The sequence below is a fragment of the Apteryx rowi genome, unplaced genomic scaffold (assembly GCF_003343035.1).
Source record: "Apteryx rowi isolate R43461 unplaced genomic scaffold, aptRow1 scaffold_27, whole genome shotgun sequence".
NCBI lineage: Eukaryota > Metazoa > Chordata > Aves > Apterygiformes > Apterygidae > Apteryx > Apteryx rowi.
Genome location: NW_020449085.1, coordinates 4,630,291 through 4,651,704, shown reverse-complemented (window position 1 = coordinate 4,651,704; position 21,414 = coordinate 4,630,291). Strand labels below are relative to the sequence as shown.

The following is a 21,414-nucleotide window of genomic DNA, read 5'->3' as shown; positions in this document are numbered from 1 at the left end:
GAAAAAATAAGCCATCATTCCAGCTTAAAGTACTAAGCAGAACCCAACTGAAAGTTCCCTAAATGCAAATAATCAAAAAGGAGCATTTGTTCCCTTCCTCTCACCTCCACTACACCTTGCACCCAAAATGCTTTTTTATTCACTAATATGTGACCTTGGCTCATGTCACCCATGCGAATTCACTGAATGTTAGAGCTGGTGAGAAAATGTTTACTCCCAAAGAAAATTATTTTGTCAGACAAAATAAAAAGAGCAGGATTTTATTCAGCAAGATATTCTTTGACCTTGACCCTGGGCCTCTTCAAGTGTTTTTTTTCCCTGACATTCTCCTTTAAGGAGAAATTCCACRACTGGACTAAATTGTCCTTGATTTGCTGCCTTTGCTGCTGAAGGAACAGGCAGTTCTGAGTAGTCTCATACAGACAGTGCATAAGAGGAAGACTGTACTGCAGTTTCTCTGAGGAATTGCTCTAGCACATCTGATCAAAATATTTTGTATTTCAGGCAGGCATTTTTTGCAAGTAAAGTGCAAATTTTCAACAAGGAACTTTTAATGAGAAAGAAAAAAGTTAAAGACTTTGTTTACCAGTTAAAAAATACTTTTAAAGAATGTTCTCAACCCATCTTTCACAATTTAATTCTAAACTTGTGAGCCATTCACAACTGAATACTGATTTATAAAAGTGCAGTTGTTATTCAAATATTTTCTACCAAACTTGGAATAATACACAACATAAACACATTGCACTTTTTTATTTTTATAAGCCAATTGTTTGTTACTCCTTTCCACGGTGCATAACTGAATGGTTGTGACATGATACAGGCTTTTTCTCTCAGCCTAGATACCAAAAAGCTGTTTTAAACAGACAAACAAATGGCAAGTCTGTATATTTTTTCACTTGAATAATCAGTTTTGGCTGAAACTGCTGGACCTTTGGGATGTATGAGGGAGTCTGCATACCAGTTAAAAAACAAACAACTAAAAGAAAAGCACTAATCCGATAGTCCTTAAGGCTAATCCATCAATGAAACCTTCTCTCTGTTCACTACTTCCCTTGCAAGCTTTCCAGTGACTGCCAGAATGGATTTGGGAATGGAAATGAATTCTGCTGTTTATGGAGGAAGAACTCAGAGCCACACAAAATGCAAAAGCACCAAGGTCACCTTCCGGATGGGTAACAAACAGGCAGGCTACAGGCGGCCCTGCTGGGTGATCTGAGCAACTCCGAGTGACACGCTGCAGATGTACCCTGAGAAGCAGCAACTAAAATAGTAATTTAACTTCTGCCTGAAACTGATTCAGTTGTAACTCACAAAACAGTATCYTGATTATACGTCAGTTCCTGCAAAACATTGCTTTGATCTAATGACAAGAAAGGTATTCAGCTCTTTGCTGGAGGTGTTTCTTACGGACAGTTGTCATCCTGGATTCCACAGCTATGATGCCATCTCCTTCTGCTGACAATACAAATACATCATTCCTCCTCTTACACTGACTCTTTTTTTTTTTTTCTTCAAGATGTCTTTGGCATTAAATGCTAAACTTCTTATTACTGAAAGCTGGAGTTGAGCGCACACAGGCTGGAGTCTGAGAGCTTGACGTTGGTGGCAAATGTCCCCCTGTGCAGATCAACAGACTAAACCAAGAATTACAAAGCTTCTGAGTTTCACGTGAACATGAATACATCAGCCAGAATACATACATAGTGGAAAAAACAAAAAAAGAGAGAAACCAGCTTTCCTTGTTGCTTCCCTTGCCTCAGTTGAGGGGAGAGTTCTGCTATATTATCAGTTTTCCACACTAAAAAGCTGTAGCTTTTAAACTCCCAAACAGAAAAGATTTCATGAATAGCTGATTTTTTTTTTTAATTAGCCAAAAATCACAGAAAGATTTCAGTACATGAAAACTTGTATCTTTTCCAGCAGAAGAAAAAGGAACATATATGAATGGCAATAAAATACATTGTTCCACAGATGCAGTGAACTACTACTACTAATGTGGATTAGAGAAACAAGAAATCCTCCAAAGAATGCCTCTACAAGCTGACAYGGAGGGAGTGGTGCAGCGGAACACGCAATTAAGTTTAGAACAAGCTTCATAGCAATAGTGACACTGCTAAAATTGATTACGATGCACAAAAATGGAAGTGTGTGGAGGGTGTAATCAGGAACAAGCTACTCAGGAGGAAACACTGCTACAGAAACATTGCCCAGGCATGCCGGCATAGAAACAAGAAAGCCAAAACTCAGCACCCAGGAAGCCTGATAGCAGGTCTTGCCAGTAAATACCAAGGCAGCAGAGAAGTACTACCTACAGCAGAGGAAAACCAAATTAGAGACCACTTTAGCAAACAGGACAAACAAGTCCATGGGCCCAATAGGATATATCTGAGAGTATACTGAAAGACCAGGCCAACGTCATTGCAAGGCTGCTCTCCATCATCTTTGAAAAGGCATGGCAATCTGGGCAGGTCCCCAGTGCCTGGACAAAGGCAAATGTCACCCTCATCCTCAAAAAGGGGAAAAAAGGGGATCCAGGAATTATAGGCCAATCAGACTCACCTCGATCCATGGGAATGTTATGAAACAAATCCTCCTGGAAACCATTTCTAGCTACAAGAAGGTGACTAGGACCAGCCAGCATGGATTTACCAAGGGAAAATCATGTCTGACCAACTTGATTGCTTTCTGTGATGAGATGACTGGCTCTGTAGATGATGTGAGAGCAGTGGGAGAAGGGACAGAGTCTTTAACAAGGTCTCCCATAGCATACTTGAAGGCAACCTAAGGAGGTTAGGACCAGATGGTTGGACTACAAGGTGGATGAAAACTTGGCTGAATAATTAGTCTCAAAGAATAGTGATCAACATTTCTAAGTCTAGCTATCAGCCAGTTACAGTGACATTCTTCGGGGGCCAGTCTTGGGAACAATACTGTTCAACAACTTCATTAACCACTTGGACAATGGAATGCACCCTCACCAGCTTCAAAGATGACACCAGACTGGGGGAATTGGTCAACACACAGCAGGGCAGTGCTGTCATTCAGATGGACCTCAGCAAACTGGAGGAATGGGCTGACATAAACCTCAAAGCTCAGCAAGGGTGAATGGTAAGTCCTGCACCTGGAGTAGGATAACTCCATGCAACAGTGCACACTGGATACTGGCTGGCTCAGCAGAAAAGGGCCTGGGTGTCCTGGTGCAGAACAAGTTAAATGTGAGACAGCAGTAAGTCCCTGTGGATATAAAGGCTAACCGCATACTGGGCTGCAAGGTCATAGCCAGCAGATCATGTGAAGTGATTATTTCCTCCTGCTCAGCACTCATGAGGCTGCACCTGGAGCAGTGTACAGTTTTCATGGTCCTAGTGCAAGAGYGATCCTAACAAAACTGGAGCAAGCCTAGATGAGGGACATCCAGATGGTCAGGGGACTGTAGCACACCATGCATGAGGAGCAGCTGAAGGAGTTGGGTCTGTTCAATCTGGAGAAGTGAAGACGAAGGGCAGGGGGAAAATCTAACTGCAGTCTGCCACAGACTGAAGGGGGGTTATAGAGAAGACAGAGTTGGCGTCTTCTCAGAGGCACACAGTGAAAAGACAAGAGGCAATAGACACAAGCTGCAGTACGGAAAATTCCTGCTAGACAAAGAAAAAAACAATCACAGTGAGAGTGGTTAAGCACAGGGCCAGGGACTGAGAGGCTGGGGAATCTCCATCCTTGGAGGTTTCAAAACTCAGCTGAACAAGGCCATGAGCAACCTGATCTAACTTTGAAGACAGCCCTGCTATAAGCAGGAAGTTGGACTAGTTGCCCTCCAGAGGTCTTTTCCAAGCTGTATTATTTTGTGATTTCATTAGTATAAAACCAGCATACATGAGTTCTCATTTAACTTACACCGGCTTTAAGCCAATATAATGCTTGCTGCCAACAGTAAGGTTACTCTGGATTTATATATGCATTAGGAAAACCAAAATCTGGCCTGGTTCCACAGGAATGGGATTCTGCAAATTGTGGAAAATAATGGATGAAAAAATTCCAAACAATCTGAAGTTCTCTTTGGACATATTTACTCCTGAGGTTGCAAAATATACCAGTTATAAAATGAGAAAGACAACTAGTTCTCCACTACTAGAAAACATCAGAATCTCCTTTTCTCTYGATAAGCAAAGCGGACAACCAGACATTGAGCTCCCTTCCCTCAAAAGACTTCATCTCTAATCACTAGGCCATTTCTATAAATATCCTGAGAGTCTTTGACATTCAGTCCTCACTTTGCACTCAGCATCTGTATAGCGGTGTGATGTTTCCAAGTCAAACACTGCTTCTCATTTAAATGGATAACAAGTAGCGCACAGATTCCAAGAGTCAAATAAAAGACCACGGCTAACTTAAATTGTAAGATCCTGATTCACTAACTTAGAAACGTATCTAAACTCAAAGGGATTGCTTAATTAAAATGAATGGGGTGTGACCTGTGTTTGCAGGAAAATTATGAGGGAACTGCTGGAATGGCTTCTACCCTCAGTTTTCCACCCCACCTTTCTTCCAGAGGCTGTGACCACCATTGCAGGAGTGGCTGAATGGCATGTGCACTCCTTCCCGAGCACTGTGGTTTACAGCCCAGCATATTATTGCAAACTGCAGCCATTAGCAACCTCTGGGAGAGAAGCAGGGTGGATAGCTGATGGCAGTAACCAGTGTCCCAGATAAATTCTCTCAGAAAAATAGGTCAGAGCCTTCACAGGCACACTCTTGTGCACATAGGCAAGCACTCTGAGGAATCACAGCCTCAGTAATAATCTATATATGTAATGTGTGTCTCAAATAGCTCAATAAAATACCCTGAAAATTTGAAAATAGAGTTAGCCATTCAGCCATTCAGATTAATCTCCTGCTTTACTGAAAAACAAAAAGCAAACGGCCAGCAGTTCACTGCTTGGAAAGTAAGAAACCTACTGTGCATCAAAGAATTGCTTATCTGTGTGTGTGTGTGTGTGTGTACATATGTTTATGTATAAAGTCTGCATATGAGATTCCTACAGAGCTCTGTCATTTCATCATCTCACAAGATCTACTTGCAGTCACTGCTCCAATTGTCTCCTAGTATAAATATACCTTGTTTGAACAAGCAAATTTAGATACCAGTAGCAGTCTCACCAAGACAACAGGGAACTCCCTCAGGGCTGCAAACCTTCCAAAGAAGCTGTGAATGTTCTGCCAGTAAACTTGCTTTAAGCTGCATGGTAGCACAGCTAGGTTAATTTACCATTCCCCTTGCTGGTTTAAAATTACAGTTGTATGCATATACTACAATGTAACACAGAACTGACCAAAGYGTAGATATTCCTTTACAGCCTCCGGTTATCACACAGTACGCTGAATCCTCGATAGCTGACAGCTGATGAGCAGGCTGTGATGTCAAAGACAACACCTGACTTGGTAAGATTTTTATGGGATCAGGCTATTTTTCACTTTTATCTAGGAATCTTCTCAAATACAGATAAAAGCTGGGAGACACTACTGAATTCATGCAAGCTTACAAAAAGCTCCTGAAAATTTTCCAGCTGCCCTGATAAACTTCAATTAATTTTTTTTTTTTTGACTGCCCCTTCTTATCCCAGTCCTTAAAAACTGTCAGTCGGAATTTGCCAGAATAGATGCAAAGATTACATTAACAAATTCTAAAAACAGTTTGAATGTTTAAAGATCATCTTTCACAAGCTTACCTGTTGGCTCTTTGCCTTCATCTTGGGTCTTCTCAAAATGAACCAGTAAATCTTTGGAAACAGTCCATGCATCTGTAAATGTTCTAAAAGAAAATATACCTATTAAAAAGTTATCAAACAATGCTAGTAGGATCCCCTGCAATCAACACACAAGATACCCAGAAAACACAAGAACACAGCTGGCAAGTACCAAGAAATATAAAAAGGAGAAAAATAGATTGCTCAGAGGAACAAAGAGTATTTTGCCTCTTGGTTGCAAGCTCCAACACAACCAGGCTAGACAGCGAAATGCCTTCAGTCAGCAAGGATCACATTCTTATTTTATTCAGCGGACTTTGGATTCAGCATAATGCAATATAATAGATGGAGACACTAATTTTGAGTCTCAACAAAGAGGCCATGAACTGTACAAGTAAAAAGAACGAATGATCAGTCTTATCCTTGACTATCCTGCCAGTGTATTAATATCATGGTACCCGCAAACTTGCACAGTTTATACGTGTTGAAGGTCTGAGGTTGGTCTTTTTTAAGGCTAGGAAAGGAAGGAGATTTAGTTCCAAATAATAATGAGATAATATTTCTCAAAAACTTTGCAAAACCAACAGATTTTCATTATCACATGGATGAAATTAACCTTTCTTGGTGAAATTAACCCAGCAAAGTTTAACACACAGATAATACAAACTCAAAACAGAAAGTCTGTAAGGTAACAGACTACAAAGGATTATATGAGCAAGAAATCAAAGCCATCACTGAGCATTTGGAAATGACTGGCTGCATAAAGCAACCAGATTGCTTTCATTCAGAGCAATCACTACAGTTTGCTAAAATACATAATGCTATTTATGAAAATCCTTACATATTAAAAAAATCATATGATACAGCAAACAGCATAATTAAAATTTGTAATGCCTATAACTAGCCATAATTAAGAACAGTAGCCCAAACATATGGAAAGAAACCTTTTTCCTTCCATTACAGGCTTCAGCATGCAGCTTTTTTTAATTTAGCTGACTTCATTTAATAGATCAAGGGGTAGGAAACAGTCTTCACAGGCCAAGAACAAGTTTGGATCATCTTCATTCCCTCTGAACGAGTACAACAGAAGAATCCTGAGGGAAACTGAAGAAGTCTTTCCCTTCTACAGTGTGATAAATTAACTCAAAATGTAGGGAAAAAAAATAATCCAGAGAATGCCTCTCCCAGCTGCCATATAAATAATAGGCAACTTCAAAAGCAGTTTTTCACACAGCCCAGAGTCAGCATTTGGTCCTATTGTTTGCCACCTATGTCAAAAATTATTTTGTATCTTGTACTTACAACACCATTTTGTTGAGTAGCTACATGTGGGACACGCCTGGAAATTATTWTTTGTCATTCACAATGAAATTATACTCTAAGAAAACTTTAACCAAGCTAGATTGCTTATACAATAATTTAGCACATGACAAGGTATGCTCTGAAGAACTTAATCTGCAGGATGAGACATAAAATGTGGACAAGAAAGCAGCATATCAGGGAAAACTGTGAAGGACATGTTAAACTCTCTTCACCCATCAGAAGCGACGATTTCTCCCTTGCTCCCACCATGCTGCAGTCTTCAATGTCTCAGAGCAGCGGTACAGGTTGGGAAAGCAGCAGAAGGAAAATGAGAAAACGAGAAGGCTTTGTTATTCATCTGGACTGTGACATTTTTTCCTCGCTCACCATTATGTCCTATAATGGCATTATGGGACAAAACGTGAAAGGACTTGTCCGATATGCCGAGGGTTAAGCTATGAAAATACAATCACTGGCAGGCTGGAAGCGGATGTTGATGAGAAACTGAGTAACTTAAGTAGAGGGGGATTAGACTATAAAACTATTTTGAAAGGTAAATTTGTGTTTGCCAGAAGTGAAAATAGTGACTTTATGAAATGGGACTGCCCAGTGAGAATGACAGACCAGGAAGATACATTTGGGAATAAAAATAAAACAAAACAATTAAACCCATTATAAAATATGTGTTTGTCTCAAAATAGTTAATAGTTCTAATAGTTATTGAAATATTTCATATTTGAAAGAAAAATTGCATTTGATGTTTAGAAATATGTACAGCCAATGCAACCTTTTCCTTTAAATATCTGTTGAATAGTACAGCTTTTAAATTTTTATTATTTTGTGGAAAAACAAAGTCTCAGTCAAAAGATAACTGAAGGTTACTCTTGCAGAAAACAAACACCAAAAAAGTTTTCAGAAGAACACAAATCTGATTAGGAGTATATCAGAAAAGCCTCCCTTAAGGTGACTCAAAACTTCTAATAATCATCATTAACAATTTTACCCCATTAAAATGTCTTTAGTTTGCTTAATTCTGATCTGTCTGGTATAATATACTGCTTGGTTTTGCATTATGTTCCCTTAACAATATCAATATAGTAGAAAAAAATCAACAAGTTTAAACTCATGGACTCGCTTCGGTAATGCTTCAACATGCAAATGTTGTATGAGGAGCTCTGTGCAACTAAGATCTTCAGGAGTGTTAAAGTTAGTAACACCACATGCAAACTAATTGTTACCTGCCTCTAGGGACTAAATAATCAATTTGAGAGGTTTTTTTGCTCTGAAAGTGCAATTAAGAAATATTGTCCTTCCCTCAACAATTTCTTTTGTGTATTCAGAACCATCACTGCTGAGTGAAATAGTAAGTTTTTGATGCCATTTGTTCCTTTTAGCTTTTGTAAGAAATTATGCCTTTAAGAAACTAGGCAAAGAGCCATGGAAGATTATGTTACCTGTAATTGTTCAAGTAAATCTGAACAGAGCAGAGTTCCGTGGGACTGCTTGACTCAAGAGCTTACCGAGCATACTGCACCAGGGAGAAAATGCACCGCAAAAACACGGCTTGATGGTGAGATGCACCATCAAAACCAAAATGCTCTGGAAATTTGGACTTTGACTGCCCAAGTTATTATTAAGGCTGAGGTTCTGCAGAATTTATTTATTGTTATTAGTATAGGGACAGCACATTCCCAAATCCAACTGCCAATTAAAAGTGGATTTTCTGCATCTGATTTTTGCTTTAAAAAAAACAAATCCCAAAGATAATACRGAGAAACTCTAGAAAGATCACACAAAGGATTTGAAAGTGGGAGTCTCTTTAGCAAGCCAATTGGGACAAATTACACAGTGCTGACCAGGTATAAATAAATCAAATGTACTTTCGTAAAGCTCCTTTAACAGGAATGTTTTTTGAATGGCACAATATATCCTGACATAACTTGGGATTTAAGTTCAAGGTACCATTCTATCAAGTCAGACCTCATTTGCCTGAATGACAGACACAGACACACTTCATCCAAGACGGAGGCAGACCATACTCAAGCTGAGCAGCTTATCCGGAGGTCTGGGGTAAATCCTAAACTAGCACAACTCATTTGCAGCTACCACCACCACGCTGTGCCGTTGAGATGTTATTCCATACTGTAGCTGTTCTCACATGTCAGGCTAACCTAAAAAGCAAGAACTCGAACAATCTCTGCAGCAGGTTAGCAAGGGGCGAGTTTTCTCTGCCTTCTTTGTCTACCCTCCAAGACTGCCACAGCTCTAGCTAGCTTTACCTCCGCGGCCCAGCGCAAGGACTGCATATGCAACTGATGTTATAATGGTAAAACAACACAACGGATGGAACTGGAGTCCTCACTGCTAGTGATGATTCACTAAAGGAGAAGCATCCGATCCGAGTTTGCTGGCACAACAATTAAAAAAAGAATGTTTTAAACTGAGTGTATTTGATGAACTCAAAGGAATACAGTACCATTTCTTACAGAAACAACAGAAACTCTATATAAGAGCTAAATCTCTCCACTTTTATCATTATGAAATGGCAGTACTCATTTTCTGAATTTTAAACATTAGAAAAATTCTGATTCTTCTCTTACCATAATGATACCGAGTGCCTGATTAATGGCACTACTTATTGTGATAGTAATTTCCAGAAATTTTTAATTTCAAGGGACTCTGGAAATGGTCTTTAACTTCCATACGCTCCAGATTTTCTTTTTCAGTAACTGAAATTTCTGAGTACATYTCATATCCCAGGTCAGAGACAGTCAGATCTTTTGTTGTCTTCTAAAATCTCTCCTCTAAGTAAATCTTGTGAAAATACTAAGAATAAAACCGAAAAGAATCTACAGAGTCAGTATTATTAAATTAATAACCCAATTATTTCTATGGAGATCAAAAATATTTTGCAGAAATTTTCTCTTCGATAATAGAATACATAGAATACATGGAATACGTAGATGATTGTCATGTATAATTAAGTTAAAATCTTCTCTCTCAAACTTAAAGACTAGGTGCTTTCTGTTGTAGGGTTCAATATATTTGGCCTTAATTCTGCAGAGTGCTTCATAAGATTAAAAACTGTACCAAGGGAATATGAACACTATTATGCAGCAGTCATATTATCATGAGATTTAAGGGGAAATTGTTAAACTCATCGTGTATAGTGACAAATGAACAGAAACCTCTTATTCTTCCCATTCTCCTGTTCTCTGTCACTATCTTGCAACTTCTGTAGTTTTGTAAACGTTTAATTTCTACCAGTAGGCCCTCTRCAGTGAATATTAGAAGTAAAAAAAATAAACAGCTTTCTATAAACTTGCAAAAATACATGCAGTTTATCAGATGATGACTACATATGTATATTGTTAATTATGTTATTCACTACAACTATTTGTTTAAATTTCAGGATATTTAGTCACAGTCCTTTAAATACATACACCAAGTCAAAGTACCAAAACCTCAAAATCACATTCACAACTGCTCACCAAAAAAGGTTTGAATAAACAGTTTCTTACAGCTACACTGTCAGTAATTCAGATTGCATTCATACAGTGTCCACTGCTGTAGCTTCCAGACCCACCCTCTTGGGATTCAAGGTGAAGCTACCATCTCCTCCTCCCTCTCCTGGTATTTCTAACACAGCATCTTTTCCCACTGCACACCGTCTTGACTCTTACCTCATTCCTGGGTAACATTGTACTATACGGGCTCTGTGTGCGGAAATTAATTTTATTCTGTTTTACCTTATGGGAAATGTTCTCTGTCGAAGACACTGCATTCATATGTTATCAAAGAAATCAAGATTAACGTAATGCTTAATTTTAAATGAATCAGCAATGTTTAAGGTGCAGAGTTGAGGCTAGATGGTCAACCATAATATTGCAGTTCCTGCCTGCTTAACTTCTCAAGCTTTATTATAAGCTATTGCAGGATTTTTGTTCTTCCTTTCTTCTTCTCAAACTAAACTTTTCTGCAGATTGGCTAAGACAAAGAGCATAAGCCAATAATGAGGAATCTCTTGGTTATAGGGTCTTCCTAGTGCACACAATTCCTCTGTCACTTACATGCTTTTTTCCAAAAGTGATCCGTGCAGCTCCTCGTGGGAATGCTCTCGTAGCACTGCTTCCAGACTCAGTAGCTCTTAGGAAGGCTCACTTGTATTTTGCCCACACTGTGATCCAAAGCAGCGTAGCTCCTCAATCTACTCAACTGTTTCTCTACATCTCATTTACAAGCTCACCCACAGGGCTACTTTCAAGTGGCAGTAAGCATGTCACTACATATTTTTTATAACAGAGTTTCCACCTTATAATTAAACTCTTCTCTCTGGTTACCTTACCCAAAGAAATATTTTGTAATATGCATTTATCTTCATGAGCAACCTGTGCAAATCCTTATTTGTACAAGTACTTCTTTGTCAAACAAATATTTCTGTTGCCTTAGGCTTTCCCAATGATTAAATATGAATCTTATTTAATTCACAAAAATGAGGCTAAACTGGAAAACATGCAGTTTTTTGTCAAGGCAGAACTTCTTAATTTTGTTTTCGTTTTTCATTGCTTGCTTCTTCTGAGTACTACTTGATGAATTTTACCTCTTAACTCATAAGGCTTGTTTGTTTGCTTATTTAAGTACTCAGTAATAAAGCAGGTGAAAAAAAAATCCTTCTTTCAATCAGTGTGTATCTTTGGCTTCCTCATTCTTTGTGACCAGTGTCATAAATAATTATTTCAGTTTTCTATCAATGGCAACGTTGTTTTTTTTCCTAAGCTTTTGTTACATGTTCTCCAGGACACCTTAGCAATATACATTCCACTAACGCTAATCCACATTAGAGTTGCTTTAGGTAGTACTATTTGGGTCTACACATGCACATTCCAAAGTACTTTTCATTAGGTGGTAAGTATTTTCAACAGCTCACCGTGGCATTTTAAAACAAGAATGAATCCTTAAGTAATCATTTGACAAATCTTTTGGCAGCAAAAAGCGAGGGGTTAAATTACCTATGGGGACCTCTGAAAACTTTAATGATCTTGACACTCTGCCCAGAAACTTTGGAAACTAAACATCATCATGTGGATCCCATTCCTGAGTAATTCTTCTTTCCCAATTCCCCATGCATCTTGCAAGTGCTGAATCTGGTATTTTAGAAGAGAAATCTGGGGAGAGGATGAAGAGGGAGGGTAAGAGAATAAATTTAGAATCACGAAGATGTCCTAGAATTCTAGACAGTGAAGTCACTCTGACTTAAATCAACATAAGAACATAGTACCAAAGCTTCGACAGCTCATCAGCTAAATAGAAACCTGTGACCAACACTCACAAAATAGAGAGCAAACATGACATCTCCAGACTGTGAGAAGCTGGGAATTGTTACATAAGACATTTTAATGATGCTTTCTCCTTCTCCACCATATAAGGAAAAAAAGATAATGAGACACACCATTAAAATCCTAATTTTGTATTACATGCAAAATTCTTCCTACCTTCCTACTTTCTTCTTCTTACCTCCTATTGGCAAGGTAAAGAGAGTCCCAAGAGGTCCTCACCTCTTAGTACTTCCTACTTTACAGGGGCATTTCTGTCTACTCTAACCAGTCTCCTTATTTACTAATTACTCCCCTTTTTAATTTAGGGCAATATTATAATATATTCCTTATTGGTTCTATTTAAAATTTCCCTGTTCATTGTTCTCAAAGAACAGGTTAGATTCAGTCTTTAATTAGTTTTCACGTCCTTATGAGATTTATAAAGGGGCCACACATCAGCTGAGATATGTGCCTACTCTCACAAAAAGGGTCAGCTGATCTGACAAGCAATTTGCTCTCAGAGAATATACTAAGCCAGTTTCTCAAATTACTAATGTAACTTTTCCCCATACAAATATATATTTAAAAGTAACACAAAAGCTTAATAAAGAACAAAGTACAAAGTTAACAGCTGAGACCTATTTCAGTATATGCTATTGTTGGCATACTTCCAGTAAAGCCTATCTTTATTAGCAAAGAGTAAAACTCCAATCTTTTTTTTTTCTTTCCTTTTGTTATGATTAAATATCTTCAAGAATTAGGCCATTTTATTTGGTGAGCAAATGAGTTTTACAGATAGCTGAGAACTATGTGGGTGAATGGGAAGAAATGAACAATATATCCGCATTTTTAGGCAAAAAGGCTCTATTCAGCAGTTGGGAGTGTAGTACAACCCTTCACTGACCTTTGTACAGATTTTCTTGCTCTGTTCTGACCTACACAGCAAAAATCCAGCTCTGAAGCTGAAATATTCTAGTAATTSCCTCTATATGCCTATTTGCAGGCAATGCAATAAAGTTAGGTCATACAGAACTCATTATTTCCTCTCTTCCTCATTTTTGAGGTCAAACTGATTCAATTTCAACCTTATAAAAGATCTTTTTTCCTCTGTTCATTTTGCTAGAATCTTAATTTTCTTTGTTGTTCCACCTGAAATCCCGCTTCCAGCATACAAAGTAAATATATAAAATTTGCTACCTAACTTCAAACCACTCCAGGTGGACAACACTGCTTGACAGGACAATAAATATTCATCGACACTTTCAAAAATAATGACAAGGAAGTACTTATTCCAAAGACTTTGAATGCATCAACAGTATTTGAAGCTCAAGTCTTTGTCATATCCTTTCAATAGCAAACCAGAAACAAAGCATATGCTAAATACCTTTTTAAAACAAAATACAGGAAGCTTAAACTATAGCAGTACCTTAATGTCGTTGCAAACGACTGTCTTTTTTTAAATTCTCTTTCAGCAATTTTTTTATAATGAAAACTTTGAAACCTTTTTCTGCTTAAATATGTCTTAAGTAGAACAATGCATTGACTAAAATAAAGGCGTGATCACTAATTTATCGAAATCATAACTTTCATGAATCAATACACATATACGTCTATACTGATCAAAGTTATAAACTGCTTTTTTTTTTTTGCAAATTAAACAAAAATGACAATTCTAGTTTTAGCTACTTTAAGACTCCAGAAGCAAAAAATCCATCCAAAAACTTTTGAAGATTTTTAAAACCTTTTTCTTTTCCACAAAATGTTAATCTACAGTTAGCTCCTAAGGACAGTGTGGGCTTATCCAGGATAATAAAGCCCAGAGTAGAAGAAACCATAATGATGAAAATGGACCCAACCAACCATTCACCTGAGAGGGTCAAGTAAAACTTCTAAGTGACACAACATGCAAGTCGTTACCTAAACAAATATGAAGTTAGATTTAACTTAACAGAAAAGTAAGTATCTACCTGCTGTGGTAATTCAGTCTGTGGGGATAGATAATTAGTACTCAACAATATTGACAAACTAAGAAGTTAAAGTGTTTCCCTGAGATTTGCTCTATTCTTAAAATACATCTTTCCAAAGACTCTAGAAAGAGAGGAGAGCTTTCTGTAATAGAAGAAACCATTCCAGTGATGGAGTAACAGGAGAAAGGAAGTTTTTTTTCCCTTCTATGTTGCCTAAGACAGAGAGAGCAGCCAGTAAGGTTTCTCTTACCCTTGGAAAGGTAACAAAACTCCTCTAAGATAAACTCTTCTAAAATTAAGTTGTTGGGGTTTTTTTTCTGAAATCATTCTAGAAAAGAGACTTGTGATCTAAAATAAATAAACCTGCGTTAAAAGTCTGAGGAAGGCATTTACCTTTCCTCCCCACCCTCTGTTGTAAAAGATGGGTCAGGTGCTTGTTTAAATTTTGTTGCCTTTGATGGGAAGAAGATGCTCAACCACTTGACTAAGGGATGGGCAAATCATCAACTAAGGCTTATTCCTTAAAATTCACCAGGGAAGAGAGATCCAATTCCATAGCTGCAACTAGGGTAATTTTGAAAGTCCACATTCAGAGTGGATTAGATGAGAGGTAATATGTGCAGAGCAACTGATACTGAACTTCAGAGTCTTAAATGTCGCTCTTACCACCAGAGACACATGAATGGATGGTACAGAAGCGTGACTCTCTTTCTGGACTACCTGAACTTTGCTATATTTGGATGTTTGAGAGTGCTTGCAATCTCACTGCATGCTTGAAAAGCCATTAATCATTTAATTTACTGAAGTATAAGAGTCTAGTAGCTTACCAGTGTTTTCAGCTGGGGATTTTCAGCCAGGATTCCACGTATTTGCTAAGCTGTAAGCAGCTGAACMATGGGAGCTAAACATACCTCTGTTACCAAAACTGCTATACACAAACTTCTGCAGAGCCCATTTCTGGGACTATGAACCTCTGTGCTATAAAATGAACACCATGCAATTAGATATATGCAAGTAGGATGCAAACAACATAGTCCATATAGAATAATGCTATTAGAATTACAGCAATACTAGAAGTTAGAACAGAATGAATGAATTTAGACTCTTTGTTACAATTTTCTTTCATTCTAGCCTCAATAAAGTGCACTACTTACTCTGTATTAGATAATAAAGTTAGGATTAGACAGATAAGGTTTTTGTGGAACTGAATGGTAGTAGTAGAAGAGCTTAAGTTGTGAAAAATTGGTAAATTAGTTTGTTTTTATAAATACTTAAGCTACTTTACCTGGTTTCATAGCTTTCTGTAATGTTCATTGCATTTTCATCTTGTAATTTTTTCGTAAGGATCTCTCCACTGTTAGGCATGCTGACAAACCCTCTAAAGCTGGTCACAAATATGCTGAAGAACTGTGTGGGTCAGGCATAAATAAGCGACTTAGACAACTGAAGAAACCAACAATAACTGGTTATTTGTTCAAAAAAAAAAGACGTAATACAAGAGGAGGAGACTACTGCTACAAAAGCTATTTCTCTCTGATTTTAACATGCTTGAAATGTCGCAGTGCCCGTGAGCTGCTTACTGGTAAACTTTCCTTTTAATTCAGTTTTCTTTAATTATCCATGAGAAGAATTTTAATGAGTTTACAATGCTTTAAGATGCAAATCTTCCCTTTTGCCAAGATTTCTAGCAAATTAGTTCACAGAAGTTGAAGCTATTCTGCTTTTCTTAACTCTAGTTTCAAAAGAGAGCATTAAGCAAAGTTATTTTCTTAAAGAAAATGCAGATTAATTACATTAGGAAAAGCCTTCAAGTCAGTGATACCTATGCAACCCAGTACCGTAATGGCCAAGCACTCACTTCACTAGTGTCTCAACTACCAGCACTTCATTAACTTCTGCTCACCAAACCTGGCCTGTCATATATTGAGTTTCTACAGATGACTACACAAACTACTTCCCAGGATGTAAGAAAGCCTAGTTTGGCCACTTAGGCTACTTCTGTACTAGTAAATGAAACAGATCCAGGGAACAGCTCAAGCACTGGCTCAAGCCACCCACTGCGAGCACTTTCCCTGGGACAGTTTTGGTCTGTGCCAACTGGCATTTCCCTGCAYGATGCCTGGGGATACAGGGGATAACCCAGGCCAGGGGCTGTTCCTGGGAGACGAAGTTAATCACTACCCTGTTTGAAGGAGGTAGAGAGGGATACAAGCTGTACCGTGCCACTTGGCCTCAGGGCCAGAAAACATGCTCTAGACTGTTTTACTTAGCACTATAAACACAGCCATAGTGAACAGATTAATGTAAGATTAGTAAACACCAGTTTAGTCTAATTTTCTATAAGGATTTGTATTTTATTTCAGAGTATATTGCACCATATGAAATTGCTTGATTCTATATAATACAATTTGAAATGAAAGAGATATGAATGAATGGGATACTGTAATAAAAAGTTCTGCACTGAATTTGCCTGTGAAGCTTTGGTACAATACTTCTAGGTACTCTTTGTGTTTTAAATAATAAATCCTAGCAAGTGAGGCCAACTTATGCAGTGTTCAGTAAGGAACAATCTGCACCTTCAGATCATTTTACAAGTTGCAGTTTACATGATGCTATTAGCATGGTCACTTTCTTTCACGCCTATATCTATCAGCGTGCAACTTGCATGGGACTGCATTAGACTCAGACCGAACTTCTGCAGTGGGACAGGCTGCTCTTTCCAGTTATAGGTGAACATTTCTGGGCTGTGACAAGCTCACAAAGTTATGAGGGTAATTTTTAGAGACGAATAAAGCCCATGTACTGTTTATGTCCTTTGCTGTACAATTATGATTGGTACCTTTGAGGAATTAGTGACTGACGCTTTGTGTTAAAGACACTGTCACTGCAAATTTGCACTGTCACAAGATCCCAAACAGAAATATTACAGATGCCAAAACAAAGCTATGTTGTTACTATGGTCAGTAACCAACTGAACTGCAATGCAGAGATCAGCCTCAGCGTGGGCGGAGTGTAGGGCACCCCTTCATGTTCAGGACAGGACAGCTYGGCCTTAAATCACATTGCTGCTGCRGCAACACGAAACTACATAAAGCCGCGCTCCCTCACCTCTTCACCTGTAAGGCAAGCGTGTTCACGCTTTGCTGTGAAACTTGCGCTTCTTTAAAACAGATGGTGAAGCATGCCGATTCTGGATGTTCCTAGCTGCTCATCCCGTTTAGTTCAAGCAGGTTGTTGATTCGCATTACAAAACAAAACTGTATCCAACAACTCAGTTACTGGCCCATATTTTTAAATCCTTTAATTGGTAACAAACATATTAGTGTAAAACAGTGTTTTCTGTTAGAAGTGTGACGTTAAACTGTCAGTCCTACTGTTATTCTGGACTTCCAGCAGCCAGCCWAAAAAAAAAGCAAAATGTCTACTACCTTTACAGTTTCTACTTCAAAGACTTTATGACACTCCTTCATAAAAATGGCACCACTTTCATCTTTTTTAGGTATTTCAAATCAGTCCTCTTAGAGCCTGGCAGTTTTTCAGCTTGCTACTAATACCAACTCTCTATCTGCTATGTTCCTGAATGACTATTATTTCCGTTTACTGTGATTACATACAACTTTTACACAAAATACTTTCATATTTTTTTAGTTTCTTATAAAATTAAATATGAAATTTTGGTCTCTAAAATGTTTAAACTAAAATAAAAATATAACCAGCTCAGCACTTATTCTTGAACTACAGTAAGTTTCAGAGTTCAAGCAAAAYTCTAAGCAACAAAATCAACTAATGACAAACCCAAATATTTCTTTACATTATCATTTTGGCTGTGCCTCCATTAAGTCTTACTAAACAAATGAGTCTCAGAGCATATCTTAAAGATCAACAAATTTATGCTAACTTGGGCCAAGCAGCAAATAATGAGAGCAGATTCCAAAAGGAAAAGCCCCAGCCAAGCTATGCCTATTTAAACTCACACACACACTCTTTATGAAGGAATTCAGATAAAAAAGTGTAACTTTTACCCCAGCTGTGTCACCCTGTACTTACAGAACCGAAGAGAATCTCTATCCTTACCCAATCAACATATCTACACTAAAACAGAAAGACTACTTCATGTACATTTGTCAGGAGAAACASAGTTTATGCCACAAAACTCACTTTCCTAACCACAAGCATAACCAGCTGCATGTATTACTATTTCAAGTAAATTTTCAGTAGCAAACTCTCTTTAAAAATGCTTTCTCTCACTGGTCATGCCACAGCAATAGGAATTTCATTTTGCTTTTAAGAACAGTGAACTGTGCTTTCTAGGGAATTGTTTCACAACAATATACAGAAAAAAATCAGATCAATTCTAATCAATCAAATCAGAAAAACACCAGAAAAATTTGCACAAAGCTCCTTGGGTCTGAGTGCCAACAACAAAAGCATGCTAGTTTTTGAGCTTCTTTCCAAAAAACCCCARAAGTGCTGCAAGAAACCATAGCAGCAATTCAGCAGATCGTACTCTTACCTCTTGGTCTCTGAGATGCTGCTTGCAGTAACAGCCTGGCAGTTTAGAAGCCATAATTTATGGTATATGGTCAGATAAAAGAAGAAAATACAGACAAGGAGATTTATTTAAGAGCATTTCATACAGCAGAGATACAGATAAACACATACTGGTTGCAGCACATAAAGATGCTGTATGTGCCACAGGCCAGGCGGGAGGCAGCGTTTGTTTTGCGCTAGCAGTGAGAACACCCATTCTAGAGGCGAACGCAGAGTCCTCTGGCGGTTAAATGAAACAGGCAGTAGGAGCTAAGTGTTCCCCACTCCCAGCCCAGTCCTGCCTACTTGCAAAGAACAGAACTTCTCTGCTTGTTTTTTCTGTTTACACCTACATGCAAATTCGGTACTTGGCAAGTAAAAAGCGAGGAGGTGATTCACAATATTACAAGGCAGCAGGAGGGGAAGAAGAGTAAAGATCAGCTGGTCATCTGAGAAACAGGTAAGCAACTGCTGATTAGGAACAACCACAGCCTTGAGGAGGCAAGGCGTGTAGCAAAAGAAACATAAATGGGGCATGTACACACCCCATCATTGGGTTAGTCAAGTAGATAAACGCAACCAGTGCTGTAATTGCTGAATAGTATGTCTGCGTGTTTAAGGAATGCATTACATGTATCACTAATTGTGAGAAGTTACATGTAGTTAAATCAGCTATTGAGGAATCTCCGTTCCATAAATACAGTACTGGTAAATAGGAAACATTGTGCTTTGGAGAGCTACAGTAGTATCCTATTCCCCTCAGGTATCAGCACAACGGTAGTTCTCAGACGAGAGGGATGCAGGAGGTGCAGGTGATGATGAAAAGGAGACTGGTGGACTGGTAACTCCTGTATTTACTCTAATCCAAAACACTATTACCTTACCACTTTTCCCACTAATTCTTTAAATAAATAAGGAGTTGGGTGTCCCAACTGGAACCCAAGACTGAGAAAATAAATACCTGATACTGAAGACAAAGTTGTAGGCAAATACAACCTGATAGCTCACTCTGATAAAATGAAAAKAAAGTAAACAAAGCAGGAGACCAATCCTCTCCAGCAAAGACACATACCAGTGAATTTTTTGGCAGAGTACTTACTAACAGCTGTTGCTAGTAAGAAACTACCCACAACTCTATGTTTATATTTGCCAATATGTATATATACTTATACGAGGGTTTCTACTCACAGAAATGATACGTTGGCTCTTTACAATTATTTTAAATTGACCTTTGCAATTCAGCTCCCAGTGAATTTCATTGTGCTTACAAACTCTCTTACCTGCTAAAACATTCAGCTGCAGTAAAGCTATTAACAGATTTATCATTTATTCTTAAACAGGAATATTATCTCCAGGACTGTAGCATTATAGCTTATTTATTTTAAAGGTGAAGACCATCACAAGAATAAAGTGGTATTTCCTCAAAAAAGTATACGCTTCTAAATCTACAAATTAACAAATTACATTCTGGCATTATTTTACAAAACAATTTCTACATTTACTTGTCAATATAATTTCATAATTGCAAAATACATAAATTTGTATTTTGCTRCTGATAGTTATGCTTGCAAAAAACTGTAATTACCAACACTGTTTTTTATGTGGTTTGAACTGTTCCTTTCAATGATATTTTGATTTTTCTGTGGATTTGCTCCCCTTTCTTTAATAAGTCTACAATCTTAATATAAGCAGGAGTACATAAAGACCAGATTGCATTAATTAGGGCTTCTGATAATATTTATTTGAAATACAGTAAAAAGTTACATTATCATGTCCCTAGATCTTTAAACCGTAAGACTTTCACATTCATAGTCCACACTGGAAATGAAAAGTCTTTTTAATGGTCATTTTAACTTTTTAGTTCTGCTGTAATTGACAGAACGCTGCAATCTTTGGGTTGCAAAAATCACAGGATGGTCTTTTTTCCACTGAAATAAAAAAGTTTGCAAGCATTTCTATTACTCTTTAACTTGAACAAAATCTGTTCTTACTTCATACATCTTTTGTATATTGTATTTTTCAGCTGAGATATTCTGCATTGATTCTTTTTGTCTTTTTCCATTGAAATGAGCCTTTACTCGACTCCCGTACCAGYACCAGTTACATCCTTGTTTCATTTGTGCAGTAAATAATTGATGCAGGTCTCTGGTTGCCTGGAGAAAGATGAAAACTAACCCAGGTTTCTGAACTATTCCAGGCAGGATGGCTCAAGGAGAGGCCRAATAACGGAGGAATATAAAGCGGAGGTCACACCGCAGGCTCAGTTAATTYAAAAGCGCCCAAAACACCGAGGATCGCTGCACCGGGAACCCAGAACAACAGCTCAACAAGTTCCCTGCGAGGCGGCTCAGGAGACTCTCGCAAAGCCGCGTGTAAATTATTGAATTTACAGGAGAGGAGGACGGAAGTTTTGCCTAAAATCAGGCAGCCTTACATAAAATCAGGACATTAGTGACTAAAAGCCGCGATACCTGGCGGAGACGGGCAGCCCGGGGAGCGCCCCGCCGGGAGGCAGCGCTCGCCGCCGCCGCCGCTGAGGGGAGGCGGCGGCGG

General features: G+C 38.2%; 1 protein-coding gene across 1 annotated transcript in view; it reads right to left on the bottom strand.

Annotated features, from left to right (window-relative positions):
- The window catches only part of ACSBG1 (acyl-CoA synthetase bubblegum family member 1), a 38,343-nt gene extending 22,647 nt beyond the window's left edge, over nucleotides 1–15,696 (bottom strand). The window contains exons 1-2 of the mRNA XM_026068265.1: nucleotides 15,617–15,696; nucleotides 5,730–5,812 (exon numbers count right to left, since the gene is read on the bottom strand). Coding sequence (XP_025924050.1) covers nucleotides 5,730–5,812; nucleotides 15,617–15,696 — 163 coding nt within the window. The remainder of the gene's footprint in view (nucleotides 1–5,729; nucleotides 5,813–15,616) is intronic.
- Nucleotides 15,697–21,414: the final 5,718 nt, after the last annotated feature.